The sequence below is a fragment of the Nymphaea colorata genome, chromosome 3 (assembly GCF_008831285.2).
Source record: "Nymphaea colorata isolate Beijing-Zhang1983 chromosome 3, ASM883128v2, whole genome shotgun sequence".
Classification (NCBI taxonomy): Eukaryota; Viridiplantae; Streptophyta; class Magnoliopsida; order Nymphaeales; family Nymphaeaceae; genus Nymphaea; species Nymphaea colorata.
The window spans coordinates 12,788,516-12,803,688 of record NC_045140.1 but is presented as its reverse complement, the minus strand read 5'-3'; the positions used below and the strand labels follow the sequence as shown (position 1 = coordinate 12,803,688).

Below are 15,173 nucleotides of genomic sequence, written 5' to 3'. Positions count from 1 at the left end.
TTGGTTGCACATGCTTTGTTCACATACTTGGACACGTGATAAATTGGGTGCCCAAGCCATTAAGTGTATCTTTATAGGTTACTCCAGAAACCATAAATACTACAAATGTTTTGACCCATTGACTCAAAAGGAGTATATCAGTGCGGATGTCACATTATTTAAGTCTCAAACTTATTATAGCTCCTCTCTCATCCTTACTAAGATGCCACCGTCACCAGACCCACTACCTATTCCTTTTATTCCCTTGGAGTCATTCTCCGGCTGTAGTGTCCAAGTGTTGTGATCCTCCGCTGGTCTACACACGTCGATAGGACCCTTATCATCCGCTTCTCATGAGGTAAGTTCGTCTGAAGTGAGTAGCCCTAGTCCATCTAATCCCTGTCAAGACTTACTTATCGCTCTTCGCAAAGGTAGGCGACAATGTACTTTACATCCTATATCTCATTTTGTGTCTACTGACAGTGTTGGTAAAAGTATGCAACAGTTTATTCAAACTCTAGCTGCTCATACAGTTCCTACATGTCACCAACAGGCTTTATTAGATACCCAATGGAGATAGGCTATGCAAGATGAGATGGATGCCTTAGTTCAGCGAGACATCTGAGAATTTGTTGATCCTCCTCATTGTGACATTGTTGGCTCCAAGTGGGTATTCACAGTGAAATATAATTCTGATGGTTCTATGGAACGATACAAAGCTCGGTTGGATGCTAAGGGCTACATGTAGACCTACGGTGTGGATTTCTTTAAGACCTTCTCTCTGGTTGCTCGGTTGGGAACCATTCGTCTTATCATTTCTGTGGTTATATACCACAACTGGCACATGTATCAGCTTGATGTCAAAAACGTCTTTTTGTACGGTGATCTCAGTGAGACTGTCTATATGCAACAACCACCAAGGTTTGAACGATAGGAGGAGTGTGGCAAAGTATGCAAACTGAAGAAAGCTATTTATAGACTCAAGCAAAGTCCTCGTGCGTGGTTTCAGAAGTTCTCCGAGGTAGTCTCAAAGTGTAGCTTTGCAAGATCTCCTCTTGATCATTCTTTGTTTCTCAAGAAGGCTTCCAGGGGTATAACCGTTCTAGTGGTTTATGTTGATGATATTATCCTGACAGGTGACTCTGATCAAAAAATTTCTGATGCAAGGCTGTTTCTTCAAAAACACTTTGTGACGAAAGATCTTGGTCCACTACGATATTTCTTGGGAATAGAGGTTGCTCGCAATAGGGGTGTTGTTCTCTCTCAACGGAAGTATGTTCTTGATTTATACATGGATGCTAAGAGCTAAACCGGCTAATTTACCTATGAATCCACGTATACACTTTCATGATGACCAAACAGAATTAGTGGATTCTCGATCTTAAAGGTCCCTTTATTGGAAAACTACTCTATGTTACTATGACAATACCAGACATTAACTTTGCAGTGGGAAAGCTAAGTCAATTTATGGAAAAACCTAGGAAAGTTCATTGAAATGTTGCTTTGATGGTGGTTAAATATCTGAAATCGTCTCCTGGCAAGGGCCTTTTGTTCACGAAAAGCAAGACCCTGGAAGTGGAAGCCTATAGTGATGCTGACTATGCTGGCTCAGTCGAAAACAGAAAATCTACTACAGGATTTTGTGTATTTGTGGGAGGCAATCTCATATCATGAAGAAGCAAAAAACAAGGCGTGGTGTCAAGATCTCGTGCAGAATCCGAATGTAACGCTCGGCTTTTGCAGGTGAACCGGATCGGGTCCAGACCCGGACCCGAATCCAGTAGCGTGAAGGAGCCCGACTCGAGGGAGTTCTTTTCCCTCGTCTCCCTCTTCGTTCCTTCCTCTGTGTCGTCGCAAGAAGGTCGGGAGTCGGGAGGAGCAGCCAACAGCTAGGGTTTGGCCGGGGAGACCTTTGGGCCGGCGAGGAAGGGCGACGGCGGCGCCGGCGGCGGTGCTCCAGTAAGCCCCAACCTCTTCCTTCTTCTTCCCTCTTCATTCTTCTCTTTCTCCCTCCTGCGCAGCCCCTTTTCCCCCCTGCTCGATTCTCCCTCTCCGTCAACACCCTATGCCCTCATGATCTCTTTTCCTCCTTCTCATGCCTTCTTCTCTATTCTCACACGCTCTCATCCCCACTGCCCGTTTTCTTTTTCCCCTTGACTGCTCCCTCTCCCTACCCGTGTGATGCCTCCCTCAACCAAACCCCTCCTTTTTGCCTTGCCAACTGCCTTCCTCTCTCGACAGACCTTTATTTTCTTTTCCTTGTCGCGAATTCTCATCGTACCTTGTCGTTTGAATGATTTGTAGCTGGGGGAGTCTATTTTCCCCTCTTACCAGCAAGTAGGGCGTGTGGTTGGCGGCGGCAGCAAGCAATCTTGGGCATTGGCACTTGACCGGACGCGTGAAGTGGCTGCTGGAAGAGTTGCAGCAGTTCGGACTTTTGTTTTGGGGTGAGCGAGATCTAATCAAGCCCAAATTATTGAATATTATCGATTAGAGCATGTAGAATTACTGTTTGAGCATGCTAGAGTTTAGAATTGATGATTTGGGAATTACTGTTTGAGCATGCTAGAGTTTAGAATTGATGATTTGGGACGCATGTTAGAGATTTTGTTTTTGGGGAAAGTTTAGGATTAGGTTGGAAGAGCGATAATTCATGTATTTAATGACCATTTTAGCATGATGGGTTAATTTTCGAAGCAATTGGGAAGCATGGTAGAGTTTGTGATGTTGTGAGGAAGATTTAGGACGGTTTTGGGGAGCTTGTAGCACACGTTCTTGTGAATGGATGCGTCTTGGAGTTAAATAGGGAAAGCGTACGTAAGTTGGAGGTGCCTTTGGGGTTGACGCCTTGATTAAAGAAAAAGAAAGTTTTGAGAAAGGCGTTAGTGATAGATGGATTGATGGCTTGGAGTTTTGACACCTGTTGGCACGGCTAGAAGTTGGGAAGTGACCTATTGGAGAACTTGTGGGTCGACACTACCCGTCGACACCCTCTTGAGGCGATGACACGTGCCTCAATGATTTTGTTTTGTTTCTGTTTGAATTGTTGAAGTATGTAGTAGGAATCTTATCTTGTGTTTGTGTCTGCAGGTACACCAGGTACGATCCGTCGACCTTGAGCTACCAGATTCGAAGCTCGAGGCATTTTGGAATAGTTTGTGAGCGCGCCACAAGTATGGCAGCATTCCAAGCAAATCCCTACCTGGGGTAAATGTATGAATGTGTGTTCCTAGGGTCGTGGGATCCTAGGATTGTGATGCAATTGATTGACTGATTGTTTTGTGAATGAGTGTGTGCATGCATGTACATGAATCGTCATATGATATGAATTGTTTTGAAAAGCTATTAGAAGTCTATGTTGAAATATCACGCATTTGCATGTGCATGCTAGAATTGATAACTGTTTAGGACAGATGAGGTGGGGTGTCGAGTCGAGTGTCTCCTCGACCCCAATTGTGCATTAGAAAGCATCCTAGAATGATAACTGCATAGGACAGCTACGAGCCCATCACAGATCGAAACTACTCTCTGTGGTTTGGCTAAGTTTTCAAAGATGTGATTGTTATGATGATGAATGTGAATGTTGTGGTTATTGAATACACATTGCCGCGGGCAATGATGCAAATGATTGAACAGATGGTAGTTGTACCCATATTGTTATGACGGTTAGTCAAAACTGTTATTGTTATGTGTAACCCTCGTGTGGAGGCAATTGGAGGTGTGGGTTCACTCGTGAAGTGAACCAACCTCATGAGCTAGCCAGTTAATTGTGTTTGTGCAAGTATAAGTATAAGAATGAAAGAATAAGAGATGAGAGGCCAGTGGGATGTGGCTATGTGTTTGGGAGTTGTCCCGCTTTCGCCACTGGTCTCGCCTGTTCGGAGTGCAGGTGGTGCAAGGCCCCAGGGTACTGTTGTGTGATGTGCTTGGAGCGTAGGCTCCCGCCTTCCCAACCAGGGTGTCCTAGGAAAGGCTGAGTATCTCACCTTGGAATTCATACATCCATGGATGAGTGCTCTACCGCTGCAGCGGATAGATGGATCCATACTGTTCTGGGCCACCACGGGGGTTGTCTCTCGCCTGTAGGCCGCCCGCGGTGTGCATGTGCCTGTGTTTGCACCCACAGGAACTGTAAATTCACTGATAGTAATGAAACTGAAATGTATGTGATTGAAATGTACAGGATTGATGTGCATGTGACTGGTGTGCTTATGAATGCAAGTGACATGTTTGAGTATGCCTTGCATGTTATTGAAATTATGTTATTGTAGCCATTGAGTGGCCTCTGCATGTCGTGTCCTGACACGACATAATGATAGATTGTTCTGATGTTTGCTTGTATAATTGAGCCCTACCTAAGAGGGTTTGAATTTTTCCTGGCTTGTTGTCATACTGCGAAGGCTAAGCCTTCAGTTGTTTCTTTTTTTCAGGTTTTGGCGGACCCAGGGCAACAGGCTGAGCAGATGGCTACACTCAGGTCCTACTGGGGAGGTTTTGGGTTTTGTTTTTGTAGTGCCGACGCGTCTGGTTTTGGTTTTACTGATGCGTCTGTTTTTTATTAGGCAACGATGTTGTGATTTTGGGGCATTTTTGTCAAATGTACAGTTGAACTGAAATGCTATATAATGGAAAGCTTGCCTCATTGTTTTGAATTGCTTGGTTCATTTCTTTTTGAACTGTTGTGTAGTCACACCTCGATGTTGGATGTTAGAAAAAAAAAATGTTTGAGTGTCAAAAGGTCGGTGTGTGACACCGAATACAGAGCTATGGCTCAAACTGCAACAGAAATGACTTGCGCTAGATCCATGCTATCTAGCCTAAGTGTGTCGATTCTACTTCCCATGAAGATGTATTGTGACAATCGAGTAGCCACATACATTGCAAACAATCCAGTTTTCCATGAGAGAACTAAACATATTGAAGTTGATCTCGTTCAAGGAGGAACCATTGCCACTATTTATGTTCCTTCAGAAGACAAGCTGCAGATGTCTTCACCAAAGCTCTCCCTATTGGTGATTTCTCTAAATGTTGTGGCAAGCTGAGCATGTTTAATATGTATGCTCCAGCTTGAGGGAGAGTGTTGAAATTAGAGGAGTTTATGCTTCTAGGTGGTTCTTTGTAATATTAAAGAGTTATAAGGTCTCTTTAATATTTTCTTTATTGTAGATTGATGTAATCTCTAAATCCCCTATCTACCATAATCTCTTTATAATGGAGATTAAGGTTAGTGAATGAAAGGACGTTTTCTCTCCCCAACTCTCACGACTTGAGCTCTTTCTCTCTCTCCACGTCTCAAGGCTGCAACATTTAGCATCAATTCTCTCTCGAATGAAACAACGGTCAATCTCAACAAGTTTTGTTCTGTCATGTAACACAGGGTTGTTGGCCAAGTTGCTCGCTGACTTATTTCGCAATACATTTTCAATGGTATTTCAATCTTTATACCAATATCGGTCAACAATACTTTCAGCCACAATAGATCAGAAACTCCATAGCAACTGCTTTGTATTCTGCTTCAGTACTGGAACGAGAGCAAACGTCTTACCTCTTATTCCTCCACGCTACGAGATTCCCTCCCAAATAGATACAGTAGCATGAGGTGGATCTTCTGGTGTCAATACAGTCTGCCCAGTCTGCATCTGAATAACCTTCAATCCCAAGAGTGTCTTACTTAACATAGAGGAGACCCTTGCCAGGATTCCGCTTCAAGTAGCATAAGATCCTATCCACAACTTTCAAGTGAGCATCCGTGGGAGCATGCATGAATTCATCACATTCACAGCAAAGGTAATATCAGGTCTAGTGAAAGTAAGATAAATCAACTTTCCAATGTTGATATCTTCCATTGGCCTCTTCACAGAGAGGCTCCCCATCCCTAAGACTCAGTTTGTGCCCAGCATCTAGAGGAGTAGAAGCAGGTCTACATCTTAGTTTTCTGATCTCCTTTAACAAATCTAGAGTGTACTTCCTTTGATTTAGCACAAGGCTAGTACTAGACCTAACAATTTCAATGCCAATGAAATATTTTAACTTACCAAGGTCATTGAGATCGAACTCGATCGCCAACAGTTTCTTTAACTTTGACAATCATATCATCAACATATACCTACAGAAGAGTAACTTTTTGTTCATTCCTCTTCACAAAGAGTGTATGATCTCTATTTCCTTGATGATATCCATATTGTCTCATTACAAGTCTAAGTTGTTCAGACCATGCTCGGGGGGATTGCTTAAGCCCATACAAAGCTTTTCTTAGCTTGCAACATTTTTCAGGTTCCTCATATCCTGAAGGCATACACATATACACTTCCTCTTCAAGGTCTCCATTGAGAAAAGCATTCTTGACATCAAGTTGGTACATCTTCCACTCTTTTATCACTGCTAAGGAGATAATGACTCTGACAGTCTTCATATTCACAACAGGAGCAAAGGTCTCCAAATAGTCAATTCCATATTTTTAACTGAACCCCATGGCAACAAGTCGAGCTTTATATCTGTCTATACTCTCATCTGGCCTATATTTAATGGTGTAAACTCACTTGGATCCTACCAGATGAGCTGCTTCAAGAATCTTTACCACCTTCCATGTCATGTTTCTATTCAATGCTTCCATCTCTTCTTGCATAGCATAAGTCCACTTGGGATCACTCTGAGTCTCAGCAATGGTCCTGAGATTCACAACCAAAGAAAGAGATAAAAACAAACATAAGTCCACTTGGGATCACTTTGAGTCTCAGCAACAGTCCTGAGAATCACAGCCAAAGAAAGAGATGAAACAAAACACTTGTATTCCTTACTCAGTCTAGAATATGACATGAAGTTACCAATATGATGTTAAGTACATGACCTAACACCCTTTCTAAGAGCAATGGATAAATCTTCATTTCTAGCCTCTGCCTGAGTACCTTCAACTTGAGTACCTTCAACTGACATCTCTTGAGCACCACTTGGGTCATCCAGGAAACGAGTAGCATTAGGATTGGGAGTAGGATTCTTGTCACCAAAGGGCGTCACTCCGCTAGCTTCACCAGTGGGTCCCGCCGCATGCAACCTTCGCCTAGTGTAAACCTACCCAAACGAACGGTCATGTCCCTCCTCATTCATAGTTGAACATCCATCATCTTTATTGTGCTCTAGAGGGACTTGAATCTCTTTCTTCTTGTATTCCAAAAAATCTATAAACTGAATCTCCTGATTGGGAGAATACTCTTTGTAGAAACACGAAAAATAGGAAAAAGAATACGATGAACACGATGTAACGTGGAAAAACCCTCAACAAGAGGGAAAAAACCACAGATGAGGAGGAACTGGTGCCCACTAGCAACCAAACTCTCTCTCTCTTAAGATTTCATTCACACCCAAAAATTAGGGTTACAAAGATATAAGTAGAGCCTCGACAGGCCTAAACAGGAGCACCCACTGGACCAGGTCCAGATCCAAACCCGTACATTAAAACATGTCAACGCTCCCCCTCAAGTTGGGCATACAGATCAAACATGCCCAACTTGGATACATTTCTCTCAAATGAAGTTGAAGACAATGCTTTGGTCAGGACATTAGTTGTTTGGTCTTTAGATCTCATGTAAGGAAGTACAAGTTCTTTAGCATCAATTCTCTCTCGAATGAAATGTCGGTCAATCTCAACATGCTTTGTTCTGTCATGAAGTACAGGGTTGTTGGCGAAGTTGATTGCAGACTTGTTATCGCAATACATCTTCATTGGTTCTTCAACCTTTATACCAACATCAGTCAACAATACTTTCAGCCACAAAAGCTCAGAAACTCCCATAGCAACTGCTCTGTATTTTGCTTCAGCACTGGAACGAGAACAAACATCTTGCCTTTTACTTCTCCACACTATGAGATTTCCTCCCAAATATATACAATAGCCAGAGGTGGACCTCCTAGTGTCAATACAGTCTGCCCAGTCTGCATCTGAATAACCTTCAATCCCAAGAGTGTCTTGCTTGACATACAAAAGACCTTTGCCAGGATTCCTCTTCAAGTAGCACAAGATCCTGTTAACAGCCTTCAAGTGGGCATCCGTGGGAGCATGCATGAACTGACTCATCACATTCACAACAAAGGTAATATCAGGTCTAGTGAGAGTAAGATAAATCAACTTCCCTACAAGACATTGATATCTTCTTTAGGCCTCTTCACAGAGAGGCTCCCCATCTCTAAGACTTAGCTTATGGCCAGCATCTAGAGGAGTAGAAGCTGGTCTACACCCCAGTTTCCTGGTCTCCTTTAACAAATCTAGAGTGTACTTCCGTTGATTTACACGAGGCTAGTCCCAGACCTAGCAATTTCAATGCCAAGGAAATATTTCAACTTACCAAGGTCCTTGAGATCAAACTCGATCGCCAACAGTTTCTTTAACTTAATTATTTCATCCTCATCATTACCTGTAACAATCATATCATCAACATATACCAACAAAATAGTAACCTTTTGCTCATTTCTCTTCACAAAGAGTGTATGATCTCCATTCCATTGATGGCATCCACATTGTCTCATGACAAGTCTAAGTCGTTCAAACCATGCTCGAGGAGATTGCTTGAGCCCATATAAAGCTTTCCTTAGCTTGCAACATTTTCCAGGTTCCTCATATCCTGGAGGCATACACATATATACTTCCTCTCCAAGGTCTCCATTGAGAAAAGCGTTCTTGACATCAAGTTGGTACATCTTCCACTCCTTCATCACAGCTAAGGAGATAATGACTCTGACAGTCTTCATCTTCGCAACAGGAGCAAATGTCTCCAAGTAATCAATCTCATATTTCTGACTAAACCCCTTGGCCACAAGACGAGCTTTGTATCTTTCAACACTTCCATCTGGTTTGTACTTGATGGTGTAAACCCACTTAGATCCAACCAAGTGAACCGCCTCAGGAATCTTTACAACTTCCTACGTCATGTTTCTTCTCAGGGCTTCCATCTCTTCTTGCATTGCATAAGTCCACTTGGGATCAGTCTGAGTCTCAGCAACATTCCTGGGAATCATAGCCAAAGAAAGAGAAGATACAAAACATTTGTAGTCCTTGCTCAATCAGGAATATGAAACAAAGTTACCAATAAGATGTTGAGTACATGACCTGACACCCTTTCGCAGGGCGATGGAAGCTCTTCACTTGCAGCGACAGTCTGACTCTCTTCTTCAACAGGTTGCTTCTGAGCACGACTTGGGTCATCCAGGGAAGGACTAATTGGATTGAGAGTAGAATTCTCACCACCTGTCATCTCATCTGTACAGACTCTTCGCCTAGAATAAACTTGCCCAAACAGACGATTGCATTCCTCTTCTGCCCCAGTAGAACACTCTCCATTTTTCTCCTGTTCAAGCACCTCAATAGAAGGACCAACAGATTCACGCCTGTAGTCCAAACAATCTGTAAACTGAATTTCCTGACTCAGAGAATACTGAGAATACTCTTCCTTTGACATAGAATTCTCCCCCTGAAGAGGATTCTCACCAAAATAGGAAGCATGTTCAAGGAAAGTGACATCTTTGGTAACATAGGCACGACCAGTGGAAGGGTCCCGACACTTGTACCCTTTTTGAGTGTGAGAATAACCTAGAAATATGCCCTTAATAGACCTTGGATCAAGTTTTTTAATGTGAGGACTATGATTGTGAATAAAGCAAACACAACCAAAAACTATGGGTGAAAGAGAGAAAGGTTCACGACTCCCCGGTAACATAGAGTGAAGCGTCTGCCCATCCAACACACGACTAGGCAAACAATTTATAAGATACGCACTGGTCAACACAGCATCCCCCCAATACCTTTTTGGAACATGACGTTGAAAAAGAAGAGCCCGAGTCATATTCAATAACTGACGATTCTTTCGTTCAGCAACTCCATTTTGAGAGGGAGTATAACTACAGGAAGTCTCATGAACAATTCCTTTTTTTCGAAAGAAGCTATCAACAAACTGACACATATACTCACGAGCATTGTCAGATCGAAAGGTCTTAACAGATACTCCATATTGAGTTTTCACATAAGCAATGAAAGTCTATATGACAGTAGGAACTTCACTACGGTCTTTCAACAAGTAGACAATCGTGTTACGAGAACAATCATTTATAAAAGTGATAAAATACTGAAAAACATTACAAGAAGGAATCCCTGAAGGCCCCCACACATCAGAATGAATCATGGCAAATTTGGGCTGAATCTGAGCAGTCTACACTCAGGTCGTTGAGCCTTGAAGTCGTAGGTTCCCTGTCGCCTGCTTCAGGAAGACGCCGCCGATTTCCGCCAGATTCCGTCCGTCGCCTCCAGAAACGCCATCTGTGGTCCGATCGACGTCAAACTTGGTGGAGAGGATCACCTGGATGTTGGGAATCGAATGGCACCGGAATCATCAAAATCCAACGGTCCGATCGTCGGAAAAGTCACCGGAAACAGGGACTGGTCGGCGGTAAAGCAGACCAGTGTTTGATCAAACTTTTTGAGCTCGAATCTCACTCAATACTGCACCGATTGCCACGATTCCACTTCCCTTCGACAGATTGGTTTGTTGGGAAGCGATCAGAATCAAAACCCCCAAAAGTTACAATCGATTGAGCCCTCGATTGAAGCTCGAACAGAAACAGGCTTAGTGAGGCCTGTTAAAACTGAGTATACAGAATATGGCACGATCGTCTTCAAAAGGCCCTCAAATCGGTTCTCCTTCGATCAAATCCGCTGGTAGGTCATCCACAAGTCGATGGTGAAGGAGCTCGCACAGCAAACCGGCAAGAGTCGACGGTGTCCACCGGAACTTCACGGCAGCAGACGATCACCACTCAAACGGTGATCCAATACAAGCACAAACAAGAAACTCAGAACCAAGTGGAGGAGCCGAGGGCAGTTTTGGGCGACAGCAATCTCCGACGTCGGTCTGGAGAGGGCAACGATCTCAGGCGATGCAGCCGGGCGGCGGTGGCGGCGGCAGTGGCGGAGGCAACGGCAGCGGCGGAACAAGAGCAGCGAGTGATGGAAAGGTCAGGGCCGAAAGTTCACGACCGCAAAAAAATTCCTAAACTCGTTGGCTCTGATACCATGTAGAAACACGAAAAATAGGAAAAAGAATGCGATGAACACGATGTAACGTGGAAAACCCTCAACAAGAGGGAAAAAACCACGGATGAGGAGGAACTGGTGCCCACTAGCAACCAAACTCTCTCTCTCTTAAGATTTCATTCACACCCAAAATAGGGTTACAAAGATATAAGTAGAGCCTCAACAAGCCTAAACAGGAGCACCCACTGGACCGGGTCCAGATCCAAACCCGTATATTAAAACAAGTCCACACTCTTCTCTCATTGTAGACCTCTCCCCATGAAGAGAATTCTCACCAAAATAGGAAGCGTGTTACAGGAAGGTGACATCTTTGGTAATATAAACACGACTATCCTTTTTGAGTGGGGGAATAACCTAGAATACGCCCTTAATCGACCTTGGATCAAGCTTTTTAATATTAAGACTGTGATTGTGAATAAAACAAACACAGCCAAAAACTCTAGGTGGAAGAGAGAAAGGTTCACGACTCCTCGGTAACATAGAATGAGGCGTCTGCCCATTCAACACACGACTAGGCATATGGATAATTAGATAATTCCAAAGGAATGTGTCCAAGGCGCTCAAGCCAACGCAGAACCAACTGAAGGGAGTCCTCTCTACTCTTCATTGTTTTGCTGGCGGCCGTCATGAGAGTTGTAGCAGCACACATGGGTAAACGATATAGTCCCTCAGAAACCAAACCAATCCCAATCCACTTCCCTGTCACCAAGTCCTCCAATTCAACTCTTTCGTAATCTTGCTAACCGACAAGAGGTTCAAGGGAAGATGAGAGACATGTAGAGCATTATGAACTAAGAATTTGTTTAAAAGTGAGAGACTCCCTATTCTAGCCACTGAAATAGAGGGACCATTGGCAAGAGACACACGTTCCTTTCCTGATGAAAGCTTATACTCATGAAAGACCTTAGGATCGTCAATCATGTGGTGGGTAGCACCACTGTCAATAATCCACTTTCCCATATGAGAATCCGCCATCACAAAGGTTCACCAAAGTAGCAATAAGAGCAGCTGAACAAGCGCAACAGTGGCTGAGAAGAGGCAGCGACAACACTGTGCAACGGAGCGAACGCCTTCCAAACTGCAGCAGCACAACCCAAGCAGAGACACCTTCCACACTGCAGTAGCACAGGTGCAGTCAGTGACGGAACTCCACACACGTCAGGCAAGCAACAGCATTGGCGATGCAGCAAATGGCACAGGCAATGCAGCTCCTGCAACAATAGCTGCGGCAGTCAGCAAGGCGGTGGCCAGCTGACGCCAGTGGTGCTAGATGGAGCAGGTGGCACTAGGCGGAGCAGGCAACATTAGGCCGCGGCACTGGGCCGCGCTGGACAGAAAAGCAAACGGAGACGACGGAGGCACGAGCGATGTAGGGCGAAAAAACCATCAGGAACAAAGGCAGATGAGTGGCAAGAAACACAGTCGACTCCCTTGAACGCTGGAACTACACGGCGGCAGAGCAATGGCGACCGGCAGGCAGGAGATGACCACCACCGGAACTTCACGACGGCAGCGAACAGCTATGGACAGCTAACGGCAACATGGAACAGCAGAGAGAGGCGATGAAGGAGCAGACGATGGGGCAGACAGGAGGCAATGGCGGAGGAAGGAGAAGGGACAATGGAGGTACGGGTGACGCAGCAGAGCACTGCCGCAGGGAACTTGCAAAGAGAGCGAGCGTACCAGGAGAGACGCTGAGAGGATGGCGGCAACAAGGCAGCGTCATGCATACCTGGGTAGCGGGCAATGCAGATAGTAGAGCGTCAGGCGATGGAGAGCGTCGTGCGATGGAAAGTCAGACAGCGTCTGGCGATGCAGGCAGCGGGCGATGCAGGGCCAGAACTCCACGACAGCAGAAACGGGGCTGAACCAGCTCGCCGGACGATGCAGGGAGTGATGCCGGAACTTCACAACAGCAGAAACATGGCAACAGGGAGCACAGGCGGTAACGCTGGAACAAGCGACAAAGAGCGACCTTGACAGCACAGGCGACGTCGCTCCACTGTTGACACATGGGAACTCCACGGCAGGCGGTCGACGGCAGATCTCCACGTGTTCCACGGAACCAAGGCAGGATCGAGCGACCTTGACAGTAGTGAGATCCAGTCCAAAATGAATAGTAAATTCAGAACCACTTTGGCTCTGATACCATGTAGAAACAAAGACAGAGAAAAACACGATGTAACGTGGAAAAAACCCTCAACAAGAGGGAAAAAAACCACGGGTGAGGGAAAACTGGTGCCCACTAGCAACCAAACACTCTCTCTCTCTTAAAATCTCATTCACACTGAAAAGAGAGATTACAAGGGTACAAATAGAACCCCACAACATTACAATGTGGATCGGGTCCAAACCCAGACTCGAAACAACCAAACCCATCAACATATACAAACAAAAAAGACTACCCTAGAATTTGATAAGATTAAAAACCCAGAAAACTTATGTGCATCATGCTATCAATCAGAAGAAATAGCCAACCCTCTCCCCTCACCCATCCGACTTACATGAACATTAAAAGATAATAATGAGGTTGGAAAAGATTTAGAAGAAATAGAAATAAAAAATTTGATATATGAGTTTACTTAATCAAGATAGAGAATAATTCTAACCTAAAAGGCTGAAACAGACAATATTATCATACTGAAGGTTTATAATATTCAGCTCATCTACTTACCTAGTCATTTACCAATGAACATACTTTACATATGTAGAAATAAAGATTCATTCAAAGCAGCTAGCTTTATGAAGTAAGTAGGAAAATTACTGTTGATAAAGCTATGAATCTTCCAAAACTCAAACTGGATTAGCTAATGCAACTGAATACCATGCTAACCAAAAAGGCAAAACACACTTGCAACAAAAACAAACTCCTCCAACCCATAAACTCAAATAACAACATACCTTTCGAAAAGATTCAGAACATCTTCGATGGTTCTTAAAGTCATATATTGGAACATTAACTGACTGGCCACTTTTCAACTTTCCAATACATTCAAGCAGTTGCTCGGTGTCAAAGGCATCTGAAACAAAGTAAAAGGTGCTCTGTTGATTTAACCATAATGCAATAAACAGAATGATAAAATAATGTGATGTGACAGGACATATTTACACAGAAAACATAAGAATCACCGGAAGCATAAACTCATGCTCATGCTCAAGATAAGAAGAACAAATGAGGTACCCCACAGGATTAAAATCCACAATGTGCTTTCTAGATGCATCTAGTAGAAGATCCAATATCAGGAAAGAATGTAGGAACATAAACCAATCAGCAATCAACATTGGAGAAGCAGCATTTAAGGTCACTGCATGCCTCTGTCATTCATTTTTCTGACAAGTTGCGGTTAGCACAGGGTCTATTTGCAGGAAGTGAGTAAATTAAATCTGAGTGAAGAGATAAAGGTGCAAGACATTGTCAGCAAGCAACTTTTTCATAGCATATGTTATTCCTTCACTTTTGAACCTCAAACAATGGGATGGGTGGATTATATGGGAGGACTCTAATTAAATCCAAGGGGGGCTATTGATATACTATGTAAGATTTAAGTCTGAAGTTTTTCTTTAACTTGAGAGCTATGATACACGGGTACGCCTCCAGAGGAGGCGTACCCTACCAGTACCGGTATGACACCGGTACCGATACCGGTACGGGGCTGGGTACGGCTCCGGTACGCGTTGACCGTACCAGATACGGTCAACGTACCGGAGGCCGTATCCGTCCAAAATTGGACACGGTCAACATTGACCGAGTCCAATTTTGTCCATTTTTTTTAAACGTTTATTTCATTTTAACGTTAAAAATCATTTTAATGTTCAAAAAAAAAGTAAAACGAAACCCTTTCGTTTCTATCTTTACGACTCTTTACCTCTCGTCTCTCTCCGGCAACGAAGTAGCGGCGACAGGCGACGGCAGGGGCGGCGAACGCAGGGCGGAACGGCGACGGCAGCGGCGACGACAGCAGCGATGGCAGGAGGTGACTTTGTGTTTTTTTCATTTTTTCTTTTCATTTTCATCAGCTCCACCGCCTCCACCCCTGCCTTCGCCGCCGACGACGACCGGCGACGGGTTGTGTGTGCAGAAAACTCATCTCCTGAAAGGGAAAACCCAACACCCCTC

The 15,173-nt window shown here is 44.2% G+C and overlaps 1 protein-coding gene across 1 annotated transcript in view; it reads right to left on the bottom strand.

Moving 5' to 3' along the window:
• Positions 1–15,173, bottom strand: part of LOC116250251 (uridine/cytidine kinase UKL1, chloroplastic) — a 66,659-nt gene that overhangs the window by 33,166 nt on the left and 18,320 nt on the right. The window contains exon 4 of the mRNA XM_031623837.2: positions 13,958–14,076. Within this exon, the coding sequence (XP_031479697.1) occupies positions 13,958–14,076 (119 nt within the window). The remainder of the gene's footprint in view (positions 1–13,957; positions 14,077–15,173) is intronic.